Below are 14311 nucleotides of genomic sequence, written 5' to 3'. Positions count from 1 at the left end.
ACTTCGTATCACTTCTAATGTGATTGCCTATTTGCCTAGTCCAAAAGCCCCCACTAGTTACAATGCCGATTTCATGAAAGCATAAGTCATATACATTTAATTTGTGCTCTTTGTTAAAATTAAAAGGAATAAAAACATTTAAAACAACTTCGTTCTATTAACTACTCTTTAATACGATTTGTAGAGATAAACTCTATTGTAATTGTTCCGTGTGGAGTGTATCGAGAAGTGAAAGAGCGATAACATGACCCGTGAACATATTCATTGTGGTTTATTCGAATATTCATAGGCTAATCAACTTAGGGTAAATGGTACCCATCATTTTTTTCCCGACAGCGTTGAGGTGGCAAGCAATACGGTATAGGAACACCGCCCCATGGTCTTCAGAAGAAGGATAAGGGACACAGAAGTGGAAGTACACCTCGATTCCTGGAAAAATAAAGGTGAAACGTGAGAGCTAGGAAAACTTTCATAAGATATTAACAAGGAGATTAATCACAAATACCAAAAAGTAAATCAATCCATAAAATGAAGACAATCTAAGAGCCAAGTTTTTTTGGGGGTGGGTCTCAGAACAAGAAGAAGATGGCATGGGTCAAATGGGATTTTGCCGTTAATGCTAATCGCGCGCCTAGGGGGGGGGGGGGTTTGAAGCATATATGCTCTTAATTTGGCTTTACATAAGGGATACTGGCGATTTCATCAGTGCAGTAACTCTCTATGGGTAAAGATCATTGACTCAATTCATGGTAATCATAGTAATAACTTTGATTTGATGTGCTTTGATAAAGAAAATGTGGCTAAAGGTCTTGGTGTTTGGAATCGAATTGTGAAGAGTATTCACTACTTAAACAATAACGGGTTTGATTCCTATTTCGGCTATAAAGAAGACAATGGGCTTGGGAGACTCGACACATTTCTGACATGATCACTGGATACATGCTATAAACTTTCCATATACTATTTTGCTTTAGAAATAATAAGTATTACCTAATAAAAGAGAGAGAAAAAAATGATCTCACTTGAGTGTAGGACTAGTGACGCCCGTTTAAAGGAGGGATATAGGAGGCTCAATTTTTATCATTAATAAGCATGCTTGATCAACATCTTTGGTCAGTGGAAAAAGATTAACGGAGATGGGAGTTTGAAGATCAAAAAGATTTTGTGGTTACATAGAAAGAAAATACTTTCAAATGTGTCATGCCAAACGAGAAGAAATAAAAATGTCTCAAAAAAGTTACCATTTTTATGCAGAGACTACTATTAGATTGGCTTCCCACTAGGGCTAATTTATCAATTATCAAATAAAGAGTTGCAAGCAGTTGTCCACTTCATAATGTGCTCTTTTATTCGAGAGATTTGGAAATTGTCCATCATTTAGTTTCTTAATGTAAAGTTGTTACATCTACCAGGTCCAAGTTCAATGATTCCTATCAAACTACATACTTGGTTAGATCAATGCCAACAAAATATGAACAAGAAACTAATGGTGGAAGTAATTATATTTTCCACTTGGTGGGTGATTTGGAAAGTTGAGAATGAAGCCATATTTAAAGCTAACGATTTGAAGTTGAAGCCAATTTTTGATTCCATCTTGCATTTTTTCGTTTTTTATGGATTGTTGCTAGAAATAAAACACTTAAAATATCTTGGACGGAGTGGACAAAACCCGCTTCTTTTCATGTAAATATGTCTTTGACGTTTGGTTTGCCTTTCCTAACCAACGTCTTTTAATATAACCTTTTTGATGTTAATAAAAGATAATACCAAAAATTAAGACAAGCGACACTCTTAATTAAATCATCATGACTTAATCTTCATTCATTAACATTGAGAATATTGGATCATCTTTTTCAAGTAAATGCTGTGATTCAATTGTTGAAGAATAATTTTACATGAATTTCTTCTAAAACAATACATTTAATAAACACGACCTTAAATCTTTACAATAACAATATAAAAAAACACAATAAAATAAATCGTTTAAACTTTTTTCTTTATATCAGTTGTCCATATATTTCTTTAAAGAAATTACTTCTTACTACATAGATATGCATATCATCTATGTTATATAAAAATCATTAAATCTGTTCATTTGTTTATTGTTTTTGAATGTTTATATGCCCATTTGTAGGTTATTTGTTTCTCATTTATATCTCTTTATTTTATTATTATTTCAGAAGAAAAAATATATAATCTTTTTTAACAACTCTTTACGTTTAAAAAATAAAATAAATGAAATAAATGATGGTTTGTTTATTGTTTTCGTTATCGCATAAAAGTGTGATTTGTCGAGAACCATCCACTACAAAACAAACGAGTCTAATTAATTTAATATTCTTTTAGCGGTTAGCATGTATCAATATATCATGAATAAAAGGCACAAAAGCATACGTAATAATAAAAAATAAATAAATAAACAATTATCAAATCAACTAGAGAGACCAACAAAACCTGAATCAAACTTGATGGCAATATCAAAAACATCTAGGTTAACGATGGATATGAGCCTGGATATGAGATTACTTTTTGAAACTTTTGCAGGAATGAGACGGGTGGATTTTGTGATAAACTTGTTTACCCGTCTCAATTACCAGATAATATATATATATATATATTTCTTTTGTTCTATTAAAAGTGTCATGCTTTGAAAAACACAAAATTCAATGTAGATTGAATGCTTTCTTTTTTTTAGTTACCAAATGACAATAATTTCCTTAGAAATTGGGTCAATAATATTGTTTATTAATATTAGTTGTGTGTGTTTAATGGTAAACTTGAAAATTAGTTAATAAATTTGAAACATGAACATTTGTAATGAGACAAATAATAAAGGAAATATGAACACTTTTAATAGGACAAATTGAGTACTTATTTACCCGATTATGACATAAGTTGCTAAATTAGTATTTATTCTAAGTATACACGGTCAATGATATACCTGATTACATTTCTAGTACCTGAACCCGTACCAAACACGAGTTGTCGTAATATTCAAGCTTAACAAACAACACACAACAACAACACCAAACAAGACAATATTATACGTTGAAACAACCATAATTATACCTCTTATTGAGCAACTAAGGAAACTGGTCGGATGATCCTCATGATACAAGCCGTTTGCATCTTTCAAGGATTCTTATTATGGGGCACGACACACCATGTATACAATAGAACGACCATTATTGACAAGGCTGATTACGTCATGAGAAAAACATGTTTTGTTTAGGCTAATGACATGTTTTATAAAAGAGTCGCACACACACATCTTATAAATGGGTAGTTATCACAAATACAACTCATTTAATAAACATGTTAACCTATTAATCTATTTAAGTGTTTTTAAAAAGCTCATATTTATTTCTTTTAAAAGTGTTATAATCTAAAATTTGATTTTTTTTTTCCTAATTTCACTCTATCAATTTTTAAAGGTGAACTTAATTTCCATCTTGAAATATTATATCAACTCTTAATTTTCAGAGATTTTATTAATTAGTTTAACCATCTATTTTCCAATCATTTTCTCAGGCCAAGTATATAAAACCAAGCTTGTGATTATTCAAAGAAAAAAAGGGGAAAAAACAAAAACAATTAAATAAAACTATTTTTACCATCCATTCTCCAATCATTTTCATTTGCTTATTCTAATTTCAAGCTAAATATATAAAACCGTTTGAGACAAACAAGAAAACAATTAAAACGAGACTAATTACAAAAAAAAGTGTGTCATTTGAGACCGTATAACTGATTGTTTAATTTGTTACCAAATTACTAGATATCTTCCATGTTCCTAAGTAACAACAAACAGTTCGACTCGAAACATGACATGGGTAAAATATATGAGACATATTCGAGTTGAAAAAAAAATAACCCGCCTACCCAATATTATTGACATCCCGAAGCTCTAAACAAGATTTAATCTAACCGTAGATATTTTAGAGAATAAGTACACCAATTCGTTGGTTGATGCATGGGGCTAGTGGTCAACCACCATTTTCCATTCAACCCTCAAACTCTTTTGTTGTTTGTGCTATTGGGAGTCTATGTTTGATGAACCCACTATATTGTGGTCCATAAACAAGAACCTAAAAGCTTCTAATAACATGGTAGCCAAGGAATATGGTCCGATCCGGTCCGCTTGTACACAAAGAGTACTGGCTTGCTATTTCGAGTTTGGGGTTGACTTTGAGCTTATCCACGTTGACTTAGACTCCCAAGAGCACAAACAACCTGATTTTCTACAAAAACAGGTAAATTTTATTGTTAACTATTGACACGATATCATGTACTTATAACTTAATGCGTGTCTATAATCTAAGATGCGAACTAATAAAAGTTTTTCTTGTAGCCTTTTGGACAAGTGCCTGTTGTCGAGGATGGCGATTTTCGGCTTTTTGGTAATGTCACGTGGCCAGATTTTTCTTTTGCAAAAATGGTTTATTTTTTTAAACCCTTGTTTAAAATTGCTAATTCAAAGAGGCTGAAATGATAACAGTATTCGCTTCTCTTGTAATGTAATGCTTAGTATTTTGAAAAAAATATAAAAAATCTAAACAAATCATTTTTCTTTAATATATTCTGGCATCTTCTTATACATTTTACTAAAAATTTAAAATTCATATAAAAAAAAGAAGTGTATCTAAAATAAATTTATTTTGTTCTCGTAATATAAAAGAACTACTATATTTTGAATACATTTCAATTTTTGATAATATATATATCTGTATGAGAAAAATATCTAACAGCACTTCATATTAAATTTTTTATGTACCAAATGATTCATATGCCTTCATATTCTACAAATGCCTCATTTTAAAGAAGAAAAAAAAATGTCACAAAGGGTTAAAAAAAATAGGCGTTAATGAAAATGCCATGGTATTTATCTTTTACCTATAGTGTAACTTATCATTCTTTCTATTTTTCAACGATAAAACGTCACACCTCTTTCACTACTTAATTACACTAAATTTTACTTCTTACATAAGATTAAACCCAAGACCTCTCACCTAAGATGCTTACAATGTAAGTTAGTCTCACACTGACGTAACTTATCCTTCTAGCTAATAGTAGGGGTGAGCAAAGAACGGTTCGAAACCGTCGGAACCGAGAAACCGGAAACGAACCGGTGCCTCAGAACCGCTAATGTGTGTACTGGTTCGGTTCTCGGTTCTCAGAATTTACATTAAACGGTTCCTGTTTCGGTTCCAGGTAAAACTGGCAATTCTAGACTTGGAACCGAAGAACCAGAATATTCAAAATGTTTTAAATTAATATACCAATCCCCATTTTTTATAGAGTAACTTATTAACCGGCATCCATTCAATCATTTTTTTAATTCAGATCTTCTTTCTTTACGTTCATGAACTAGCAGCCATGATCAATTTTGATTTAAGCTATCAAGGTAATTTAATATAAAATGATATGATTTTTCATTAGTCTATCGTTGTTAATGATTTATTTAACTTCAACACTTAGGTTTTCATAAAAAATATAACGGATGCTCATGTTGTAATCTAAATTAGTTTTACCGTGAAAGAAAACATACAATTGTATAAACTTGTTTTGCAATTTGCAAAGTTTGCATAACTCATTTGATAAATAAATGATCGAACCGGTTCTAGCCAAAACCGATTAGCAAGAACCGGCTTTAGCGGTTCTGGAACCGAACCGGTTTGCTATAATAGGTTCCGGTTCCGGTTCTATTTTTCACTCATTTTCGGTTTCGGTTCGGTTCCGGTTCAGTTCTCGCGGTTCTGAACCGTTGCACAGCCCTAGCTAATAGCGTTCTTCCTTTTTTTGTTTTAAACGTGCGTAGAATCAAGGGCGATCATAAGGTATTATGCAACAAAATACAGCGACAAAAACCCAAACCTATATGGAACCACATTAGAGGAGAAAGCCATAATTGACCAATGGCTAGAAGTTGAAGCACACCACTTCAATGACATGGTTTACAACATAGTTTTTCAAAAGCTAATCATCCCAAAGATGGGTGGGAAAACTGACATTGATCTGGTCCAGAATTGTGTGAAAAAACTTGAACAAGTGTTGGATATTTACGAGCAACGGCTATCGAAGACTCGCTACCTAGCTGGAGAGTGGTTCACCCTTGCTGACCTGAGCCACCTTCCTGGGACTAGGTACTTGATGAATGAATGTGGGCTTGACCATTTGGTGAGAGATAGGAAGAAAGTGAACATGTGGTGGGATGATATTTCAACCAGACCAGCTTGGGAGAAAGTTATGGAACTGTTTAATGTTGGGAAGTAATTTGCAATCTATAGCCATTAATCTTCATACTTGTTGGGTGTTGGCTTTTGTTATTTTATAATATTGTAATATATGAGAATCATAAATAAATGTTTTATGTATTTACAATGTAATGCTTGTTGAAGTAATGAAAAGTTTCACAATCTTTTTTTTCATTAAGGTACAGATATTACTTGTTCATCGTTAATTAATCCATACTGATAATGTATCCAATGACACTTTGAATTTTTTACCTTCGTTGTTAAGGGCAACTGCACTTGCTTACCATAGATTTACACTTGATTTCGCCCATATGAATGATTATGAGCGAAATGGAGAAACACACACATTTTTTGTGTGCAAAATCAAGTGGATATCTATGATGATTATGTGAGTGTAACTGTCATTGGCAACAAAAGTGAAAGTTAAAAGTGTTAATGATCAAAATTATTATCGACCGATATGACTTCATATATTAACACTAATATATATGTATTTATCTTGATTGTAATCTTACAAAAAGTAACTTGTTATGACCTAACGTTACTTCTTATAATATATAAATCAAGTCTAGAGGTGCAGAAAAACCCAAACCCGGAACCGAATCTGAAAATAAATACCTGAAATTGGTTTCTTTAATACCAGAGTTTTTAATATCCGAACCCGTACCGACCCTACTCCTAAAATACGGATAGGGTATGCACATTACCATGCCAACCAAGGCCCATTAGCTACAAATTACCATGTCCACCAAGGCCCACTAACTACACATTACCATGCCCACCAAGGCCCATTAGCTACACATAATACTACTTTATGAAAATTATGTGTACGCAACTAATCGTCACTCTAATTTTCTTACTTTAAACAAACTAAGTTTATAATAAATAAACAAAACTGATTCGTATTATCAAATTTACAGGAAAAAAAAATGGTGTGGACCACGAGACCCGACTCGAACCTGTTCAGTACTATTCTTATTACCCGGGATCCAACCAACTCTATTATAAAATAACAGATCGAGAGGTCTTACTCGGTATATGTAAAGAGAAAATGATCAGACCCCCACCCGTTTAATGATATTAGAAGGATCTGAAACTTAACTGCATTGTAAATAATCGGGTCTGATTTAGACCGGGTTTAGCCGGTCTTGCCCTCCTCCGTACAATATAAATACCTGAAAACCCTTTCCCACATTTCCTTTCCTTTCCTTCTCCCTGACGTACCGCCCGAGATCCATCCATCCGTCAAGTTCAGTATACACACCAAACCAAACCCTAATAATAATCACAAATTTGGTGATCACCGGTTCAGTTATATTCTTTCTTCATCCAGGTACAGATTCACTCATACTCGTTCCAATCGATCTGTCTTTCTTTATGTATTCAGCTTCTAATTTGATGATTTATGTGCTCTCTAATCACTTATTCGTTTTTCTGTTTGAAGAAACACTAACCGGACCCCGGACAGATTACTGATAACCTGGGGGTTAGATAGATGTTTCCCACGAGGGGTTAGACCCTTGGAAGATGGTTCTTCTGATAACCTGCAAAACAGACACCGTGAGCTTGTCACTGAGAAGGGGGGGGGGGGGTTCCTCCTTGTGACCACCCTCCGGCGTGAGAATCAGACTAGATTGCTCTTTAAATATAAATGTATATTAAGAGATTGCTAGAGCAGATATCAGGTATAATATGATAATATAAGATAAGATATGATAAGATGAGATGGTCATACCATTTGTGGTATTTATAGCCGAAGGTAGGTTTCCAAGGAGGTATGGCCGGCTGCAACAGTGTTCCTGTTCCACCAACAGTAGCCTACGCACGTGCCCTGCTGGTAGTTGGTGGGTAGGTAGCGGCTGATAGCGACCAGGCCTGCTGTATACTATTCCTTTTCCACCAACTGCCGGCTACGCACGTGGTATGACAAGAGTTGGTGAGTAGGCAGCGGCTAATAGTGACATACAGTGTAGGAGCATGCTGCTCGCCATACTGTTGTCCATAAGCTGTCGTATCTTTAGTCAGATCTTTTTCCCATACCTCGTCAGGTACAGTACAGAAGATCTTCCCGTATCGTACGGACTGGCTTATTTGGGCGGGAGTATTCCCCCTCCCGCCCTTGTGCGGGATTGTTCCCGGCTTCGCTCATTCCTTCAGGTGACACTGAATGATTGAGAGCTAAGTGCCTTGTGCGTGTAGCCTTGCTGCGCGGGTGGCCTTCCCTAATGGCTTGTATCCGAGGCTGCGGGGACAGGCGGAGTCCTTCACCATTGGGAGGCATTTCCTGCGGGACCAGCTTGCGTACTGCGCGTAAGGACGTCACGTCTCTGAGCATGGTTGGTCCTGCGGATCCAGTTGGTTTCTGCGCAGACGTCCCTGTTTAAGGTGAGTCTTGCGGGTCCAACTGGGCTCTGCTGGGACCTACCTCTTCACTGTTTCTGTTAGGGTTTCCATACATTCAACAATGGCAGCTCAGCAGCAACCTGTGTCTCCTCAAGTTGTATGTTTTGTTATTTTCATTATTTTATTTTATTTTCGTATAATATTAAACTTACAACATAAGTTATCCTTTTGCTGTGTGGTAATGATTTGTGTGCCAAAACTACCTGTATTAATTAATTAATAATAATAATAATTATTATTATTATATTGATGTGCTGAGCTCAATACCTTTGTATGATTTTAATGGTACTTTATTTATGTTGTTTAGTTATATTGTTTGGTTTTACGCAGTTTTTGGTGTGATTTAGGCTTTCAGGAGTGTATCATAATTAGTATTAGGATATCGGCGTTTAATCGAGTGAGCTATGTCAACATAATTTCAACTAAACAACAAAGTTTCTAAGCTTCTTGTTTCACTTTCATTATACTTCTTGGCTTCACCCTTTTCATCTTTTTCTCTTTTATCTGATAGTTCATAGTTGTGTTTATGGATTCTACGGCAATTGATATTAGGGGCTAAAATGCAAATGATATGAGTTAATATATAATTTTTTTTATGTTAAGTCTAATTTTAATGGTTTGTGCTCATAATGCACCATCTGGAGTGGTGGGTATCTAATGTTTATATAGTTGTTTGGTTGTTAATCAGTAATACTGCAAGTGATTCTGTTTTTAATTTATAGGGTGTTATTGATGTAAACTTATGCAAATTATAAATGAATTCAGGATTTTTAGTATGACTTTCTTCTCGTCTCTTTTGATGCTTTGTTAAAATGCTTACACATATACCTCATTTGGTTTTTTCAATCTTTAGTTCTTTACTTTTTGGTGTCACCGTTCATGGATTAATACAGCAACATTTTACTTATTGATTTTATGCACTTGGTTTGTTATTGTAATTTGTTAATCAAAAGCTGCTAGTAGTCCATGTGAAAAACCTAGTAGGTGTTTCTCATCAAAGGTCTAATTTATGTCTATTATTTTAAGCTTTAAAGTTTCTTTACTCTTGTTTACAAAGTAGTTGAGTGCATCTTTAAACCACTTTAACTAGAATTTTTATATTGTTGTATTGCTTGCAGTAACATGCTTATATTTAATGTTTGGTTTGTAAATAGGTTGGCAATGCGTTTGTCCAGCAATATTATCATATACTACACCAATCTCCTGGTTTAGTTCATTGGTTTTATCAAAATATCAGTAAACTTGGACGTCCCGAGGAAGACGGTTCCATGAGCATAACCACTACCATGGACGTTTGTAATGTTATTATAAATACGCTTGTCAATAAGTGTTCTCTTGAAGATAATTTTTTATAATGTTTTAATTCTGATCACTTTTAATGTGCAGGCAATCAATTCTAAGATATTATCTCTTAACTATGACGAGTTCAGGGCGGAGATTAAATCTGTGGATGCACAAGAATCATTGAGTGGCGGAGTGAACGTTTTAGTCACAGGGTACCTGACCGGAAAAGACAATGTTCTTAAAAAGTTCACTCAATCTTTCTTTCTTGCACCACAAGACAAAGGCTACTTTGTGTTAAACGATATGTTTCGTTACATTGAAGAAAGTGTTCAAAATAATGGAAACATCGACCCAGTTGAGCATGTCGAGGATTCCATCAATCCCGAGCAAGGTGACTTAAGAACTTAAGATACACCCAGACATTTTATACTTAATTTTCATTGGAAATTGAAACTAAGCTATTATATGCTTCATCTTTTTATCTGCAGTGGTTGAACGTGTACAAGTGGTGGAGAATAATATTACTGATCAAGTTGTTCAACCACCTAAAGAATCTGAAGTTGAAGTAGTTATCAATCCTCCAGAGAACGTGGTGGCAGAATTGGCGCTTGTGGAGGAGAAAGAGGCATTACCTCAAGTTGTTGATGAAGTCCAGGTGGCGGTTGTGGAGGAGAAAGTGGCAGTACCTCAAGTTGTTGATGAAGTCCAGGTGGCGGTTGTGGAGGAGAAAGAGGCAGTATCTGATCAAGTTGTTCAACCGGTTGTTGAAGTTGAGTCCAACACCAAGATTGAAGAAGCCCCAAAGAAGTCATATGCTTCTATTGTAAGTTGTTTTTATAGAAAATGGTCCCCGTGGTTTGTTCATATTGCAAGTTTGGTCCCCAGATTTTAAAAGTTACAAAACTGGTCCAAACATTTGTGCAATTTTCTCTTATCTTTATAATCTAGTTTTTCATTCACATAATATATTGGATGTTTTATTGTTGTTTAAGGTAATGGACCTGAAGCAGAACGGTGTTCCGTTTTCATCTCCATCACCGGTCCCGAAGAAACATCAACCTAGGATCCAAGAGCAGAAGGTGAACAGTGTCCCGCCACCTGTCCCGGTTCCGGAGGCAGCAATCTCTAAAGTTGGGGCAGTTGAAAATGATATTCATGAGGAAGAAGGTATGCTTATGTTCTTTGAAAGCATATTCATACTTTTATGATTTTATGCACAAATGATATATTTAATCTCTCTCGTTTTGGGCAGGTGATGGGTTCTCCATCTACATTAAGGGGCTTCCTATGAGTGCTACACCTGCTATGTTGGAGGATGAGTTCAAGAAATTTGGGCCTATTAAGCCCAATGGTATTCAAGTTCGGAGCCATCGGGTACATATCTACTTTTCAAAGCATCTTTTTATGTTATTAGTTTTTAACTTTCACTAAATATTATGGCAGCAACAGGGGTTCTGTTTTGGATTCGTTGAATTTGAGCAGCCTGATGCTGTTCAAAAGGCGATTGAGGTATGCGTCAGTTTCTGTTTGTATGCTAATCATTCATGTACTTACTTATTTGTCTGTTTGTGGTTATTTATATTATCGGGTAATCTGATATACATATCATATGCTGTTTTAGGCCTCGCCAGTCGTAATCGGTGGGCGCAATACCGTTGCTGAGGAGAAACGGTCCACATACTCAAAAGGCAAGTTATTTATGTTTATTAACGACTTAAGTTTTTCTTCAATAATATCTCAACTGTAATGTGCTTCAAATTAGTAAGAGAAACATATAATGCATATAGATTACAGGTAGCAAAAATGGGTGTGGGTTGGTTGATACATAATAATAATAATAACGTGTGGTTCAGAATGAATAATTTTATTATGGATCCAATTGGGGGCTGGGTTGACTCCAACATTTTGTCTAATGTATATATGATTAAAAGCAACTGTTCTAAGACATCAGTATAACTTTTAGAATAAAGGTGAGTCTGTACTTAAATGGGTTAAATTGCCACCTCTAAGTTGATCACAAATTTTAACGACGCTGAAAAAGTAAAAAAATGCATCATAGCGTGTTATTTTTGAGCCGTTATATTTTGAAACAGGAGCACGTGGTCGGTTTCCTGTTGGAAGGGGTGGGGGTGGCTTCAGAAATGAAGACCTGAGGGGCCGTGGAAGCTACGGTGGCGGAAGAGGGTACAATCGTGCTGGTGACTTTGGTGGTGGTAGAAATGATTATGGCGGCAACAGAGGTGGTGGGCGTGGTGGAGCATTACCCAACCGTGGTGATGGATATCAAAGGGAGCGTGTGAACCGCGGAGTAGTTGTTAATGGAACCGCCAAGAATGTGGCGCCACGGGTGTCTGCAACTGCTTGAACAAGTGGGTGAATGGTTTTTATTGGGCATTGGTAGGGAAGGAGGATTCAAAGACATTGATTGATTTAGTTGGGAATTCTTTGTCCAGCTTGGAAAGAGTTGGGTTTTTGGTAACTTGTGTTGTTGTAGTATAGCTTCATCCCAGCTATCTGTCTTATTATTATTTTTTCATCTTTGGAAGTGGATTTTGGTAGAGTAGATGATGATGATCTTATTGTTGGGTGTGCAACTGATTATTCTTGCATGATCATGAGGAGATTTATGATTTTTTTTATGTTTCACTTGGGACTCCTGACATGTATACTTTGTGCTTGAATTCATGAAGCAGATCAAGAGCGATGAGATGAAAGTGGTTAGTGCAACGGAGAGAGATCTATTCTCTCGAGTGATTGGAGGTAGGAAGCTAACCATAGTAGAGATGAGCAAAATCGGTATTGGTACCGGTACCGAAATCGGTACTGATTTGGTGCCGTCGGTACTAAATCGGTACCGAAGTATTGAGTTTCAGTACCGATACTGGGACCGGTACGGTATGAGACCGGTATTCCCGAATTTTTACCTTAAATACCGGTACCGTCCCGTGCCGGTACTAAACCGGATATTTCGGTACCGGTACCAAGAATTCGCGATTTTCGAGACCGGGATAGGGACCGGTCGGTACCAGTACGGTTCTGATCTCATCCCTAAACCATAGATTTGAGGTGCATATCATAGCTGGTTAACCGGAAGTGGTATACAAGAAACCAGTTTGAAAGTGAAGTTAACCATAGGTTTGAGTAGAGGTGCACAAATCGGGTATTAGAAAATCCGGGTTCGGGTATGGAACTGGGTTCGGTATGATCGGGTATTCGAAAAACGGGTATTAGTAATACCTGGGTCGGGTTCGAGTCCGGGTATTGCCTCTAAAAACCATACTCTATGTATCGGGTTCGGGTTGGGTATAGAACCGAGTATTTGAATACCCTATTTTCGGGTATTGAAAAAAAAATCGTATTTCGGGTTTTTTTCCGGGTTTTTTTTGGGGTATGGATTAGAATTTTTTAAGAGTTGCACTTTTTAGGGGTATTTTTCGGGTATTTTTCAGTTATTTTTCGGGTATGGACTGGGTATTTGAAAAACCCGGTTCCGGGTATGGAAACAGTACGGGTATAACCGGGTACAAATCGGGTCCGGTTCGGGTACCGGTTTTAGTACTAAAATGCATGCCCTATCCGTACCCTACGGGTAGGGTTGGGTACGGATTCGGGTATTATAAAACCCGGGCATAAAAAACCGGTTCCGGTTTTTTTTTCGGGTCCGGTTCTAGGTTTAGGTTTTCTGTGCACCTCTAGAGACTAATTAGAAGTTTTAGCAAAAACTGAAATAAAACCGGTTATTTTAATAAATTTGAGTTCGGTTAACCAATTACAAACGTTAGCTTAAATAATTTAAGCATTTTCAAATGGTTAAATTTGCAAGTCCACTTACGACATTAGAATGTATTGTGTATGCATTGTAAACGTTACTCATTATACTAACTACATGTGATCTTCTAATCCCATTTTTATCGTTAATTATTTTGTTATACTAACCAATTCAACTAAGTATATTATATCCATCCAACAAATTTACAAGGCATAAAACCCCATTTGTAATAAAATCCCCAAGTCACCATAACTAGTTCATTTCCTCGTATTCTATGACCTTCACTTTAAGGATTGATCATAGTATTCTTTATTAACTATAATAATCAACAGTTATTATACTTCATTTTAGGTTAAATTAACATAACCATACCAAAGTTTACCCATTTAACATGATTATACACTAGTTTATTTCATGTTGATGGTTCTAGTTTGATTACACTACGTTATGTGTTATATCTTCAAGTTAACATCATATTCCATGCTCTGATCATATTCCTCAACAACTCGTATCTAGTATCTACTGAACACTTACCGTATCATCCCTTTTTCGGTTGATGATGTTATATTGGTCTTAATTTAATGTTCTCCCACAATCTTGA

The 14311-nt window shown here is 35.7% G+C and overlaps 2 protein-coding genes across 3 annotated transcripts; both read left to right on the top strand.

Annotated features, from left to right (window-relative positions):
• Window positions 1-4087: 4087 nt before the first annotated feature.
• On the top strand, window positions 4088-6311 carry LOC143604262 (glutathione S-transferase F12-like). Its single transcript, XM_077080794.1, has 3 exons — window positions 4088-4253; window positions 4352-4400; window positions 5819-6311. The coding sequence occupies exons 1-3, from the start codon at window positions 4107-4109 to the stop codon at window positions 6271-6273; spliced, it is 651 nt and encodes a 216-aa protein (XP_076936909.1). The 5' UTR covers window positions 4088-4106; the 3' UTR covers window positions 6274-6311.
• A 1137-nt stretch (window positions 6312-7448) lies between these two features.
• On the top strand, window positions 7449-12525 carry LOC143604263 (nuclear transport factor 2-like). 2 transcript variants are annotated; one of them, XM_077080796.1, is made up of 10 exons: window positions 7449-7587; window positions 8700-8754; window positions 9812-9949; window positions 10044-10332; window positions 10430-10764; window positions 10934-11108; window positions 11194-11315; window positions 11391-11450; window positions 11563-11629; window positions 12035-12525. In XM_077080796.1, the coding sequence occupies exons 2-10, from the start codon at window positions 8719-8721 to the stop codon at window positions 12304-12306; spliced, it is 1494 nt and encodes a 497-aa protein (XP_076936911.1). In that variant the 5' UTR covers window positions 7449-7587; window positions 8700-8718; the 3' UTR covers window positions 12307-12525. The 2 variants fall into 2 exon arrangements, with proteins under 2 accessions (XP_076936911.1, XP_076936910.1); XM_077080795.1 differs by having other exon boundaries at window positions 11385-11450.
• The last annotated feature ends 1786 nt before the right edge of the window (window positions 12526-14311 follow it).

This window comes from Bidens hawaiensis, unplaced genomic scaffold, assembly GCF_021521415.1.
Source record: "Bidens hawaiensis isolate Kalapana, Puna unplaced genomic scaffold, B.hawaiensis_p1.1 tig00064539_1, whole genome shotgun sequence".
Lineage (NCBI taxonomy): Eukaryota > Viridiplantae > Streptophyta > Magnoliopsida > Asterales > Asteraceae > Bidens > Bidens hawaiensis.
The sequence above is the reverse complement of the archived record's forward strand: the minus strand, read 5'-3'. Positions and strand labels throughout refer to the sequence as shown.

Excerpts from the sequence above, each read along its gene's own strand:
- LOC143604262 (XM_077080794.1), top strand. The coding sequence starts at position 4,107 with ATGGTAGCCAAGGAATATGGTCCGATCCGGTCCGCTTGTACACAAAGA. Across the intron at positions 4,254-4,351 it reads CTGATTTTCTACAAAAACAG|CCTTTTGGACAAGTGCCTGT; the intron begins GTAAATTTTATT and ends TTTTTCTTGTAG. Across the intron at positions 4,401-5,818 it reads TGGCGATTTTCGGCTTTTTG|AATCAAGGGCGATCATAAGG; the intron begins GTAATGTCACGT and ends AAACGTGCGTAG.
- LOC143604263 (XM_077080795.1), top strand. The coding sequence starts at position 8,719 with ATGGCAGCTCAGCAGCAACCTGTGTCTCCTCAAGTT. Across the intron at positions 11,316-11,384 it reads TTCAAGTTCGGAGCCATCGG|CAACAGGGGTTCTGTTTTGG; the intron begins GTACATATCTAC and ends ATATTATGGCAG. Across the intron at positions 11,451-11,562 it reads CTGTTCAAAAGGCGATTGAG|GCCTCGCCAGTCGTAATCGG; the intron begins GTATGCGTCAGT and ends ATGCTGTTTTAG.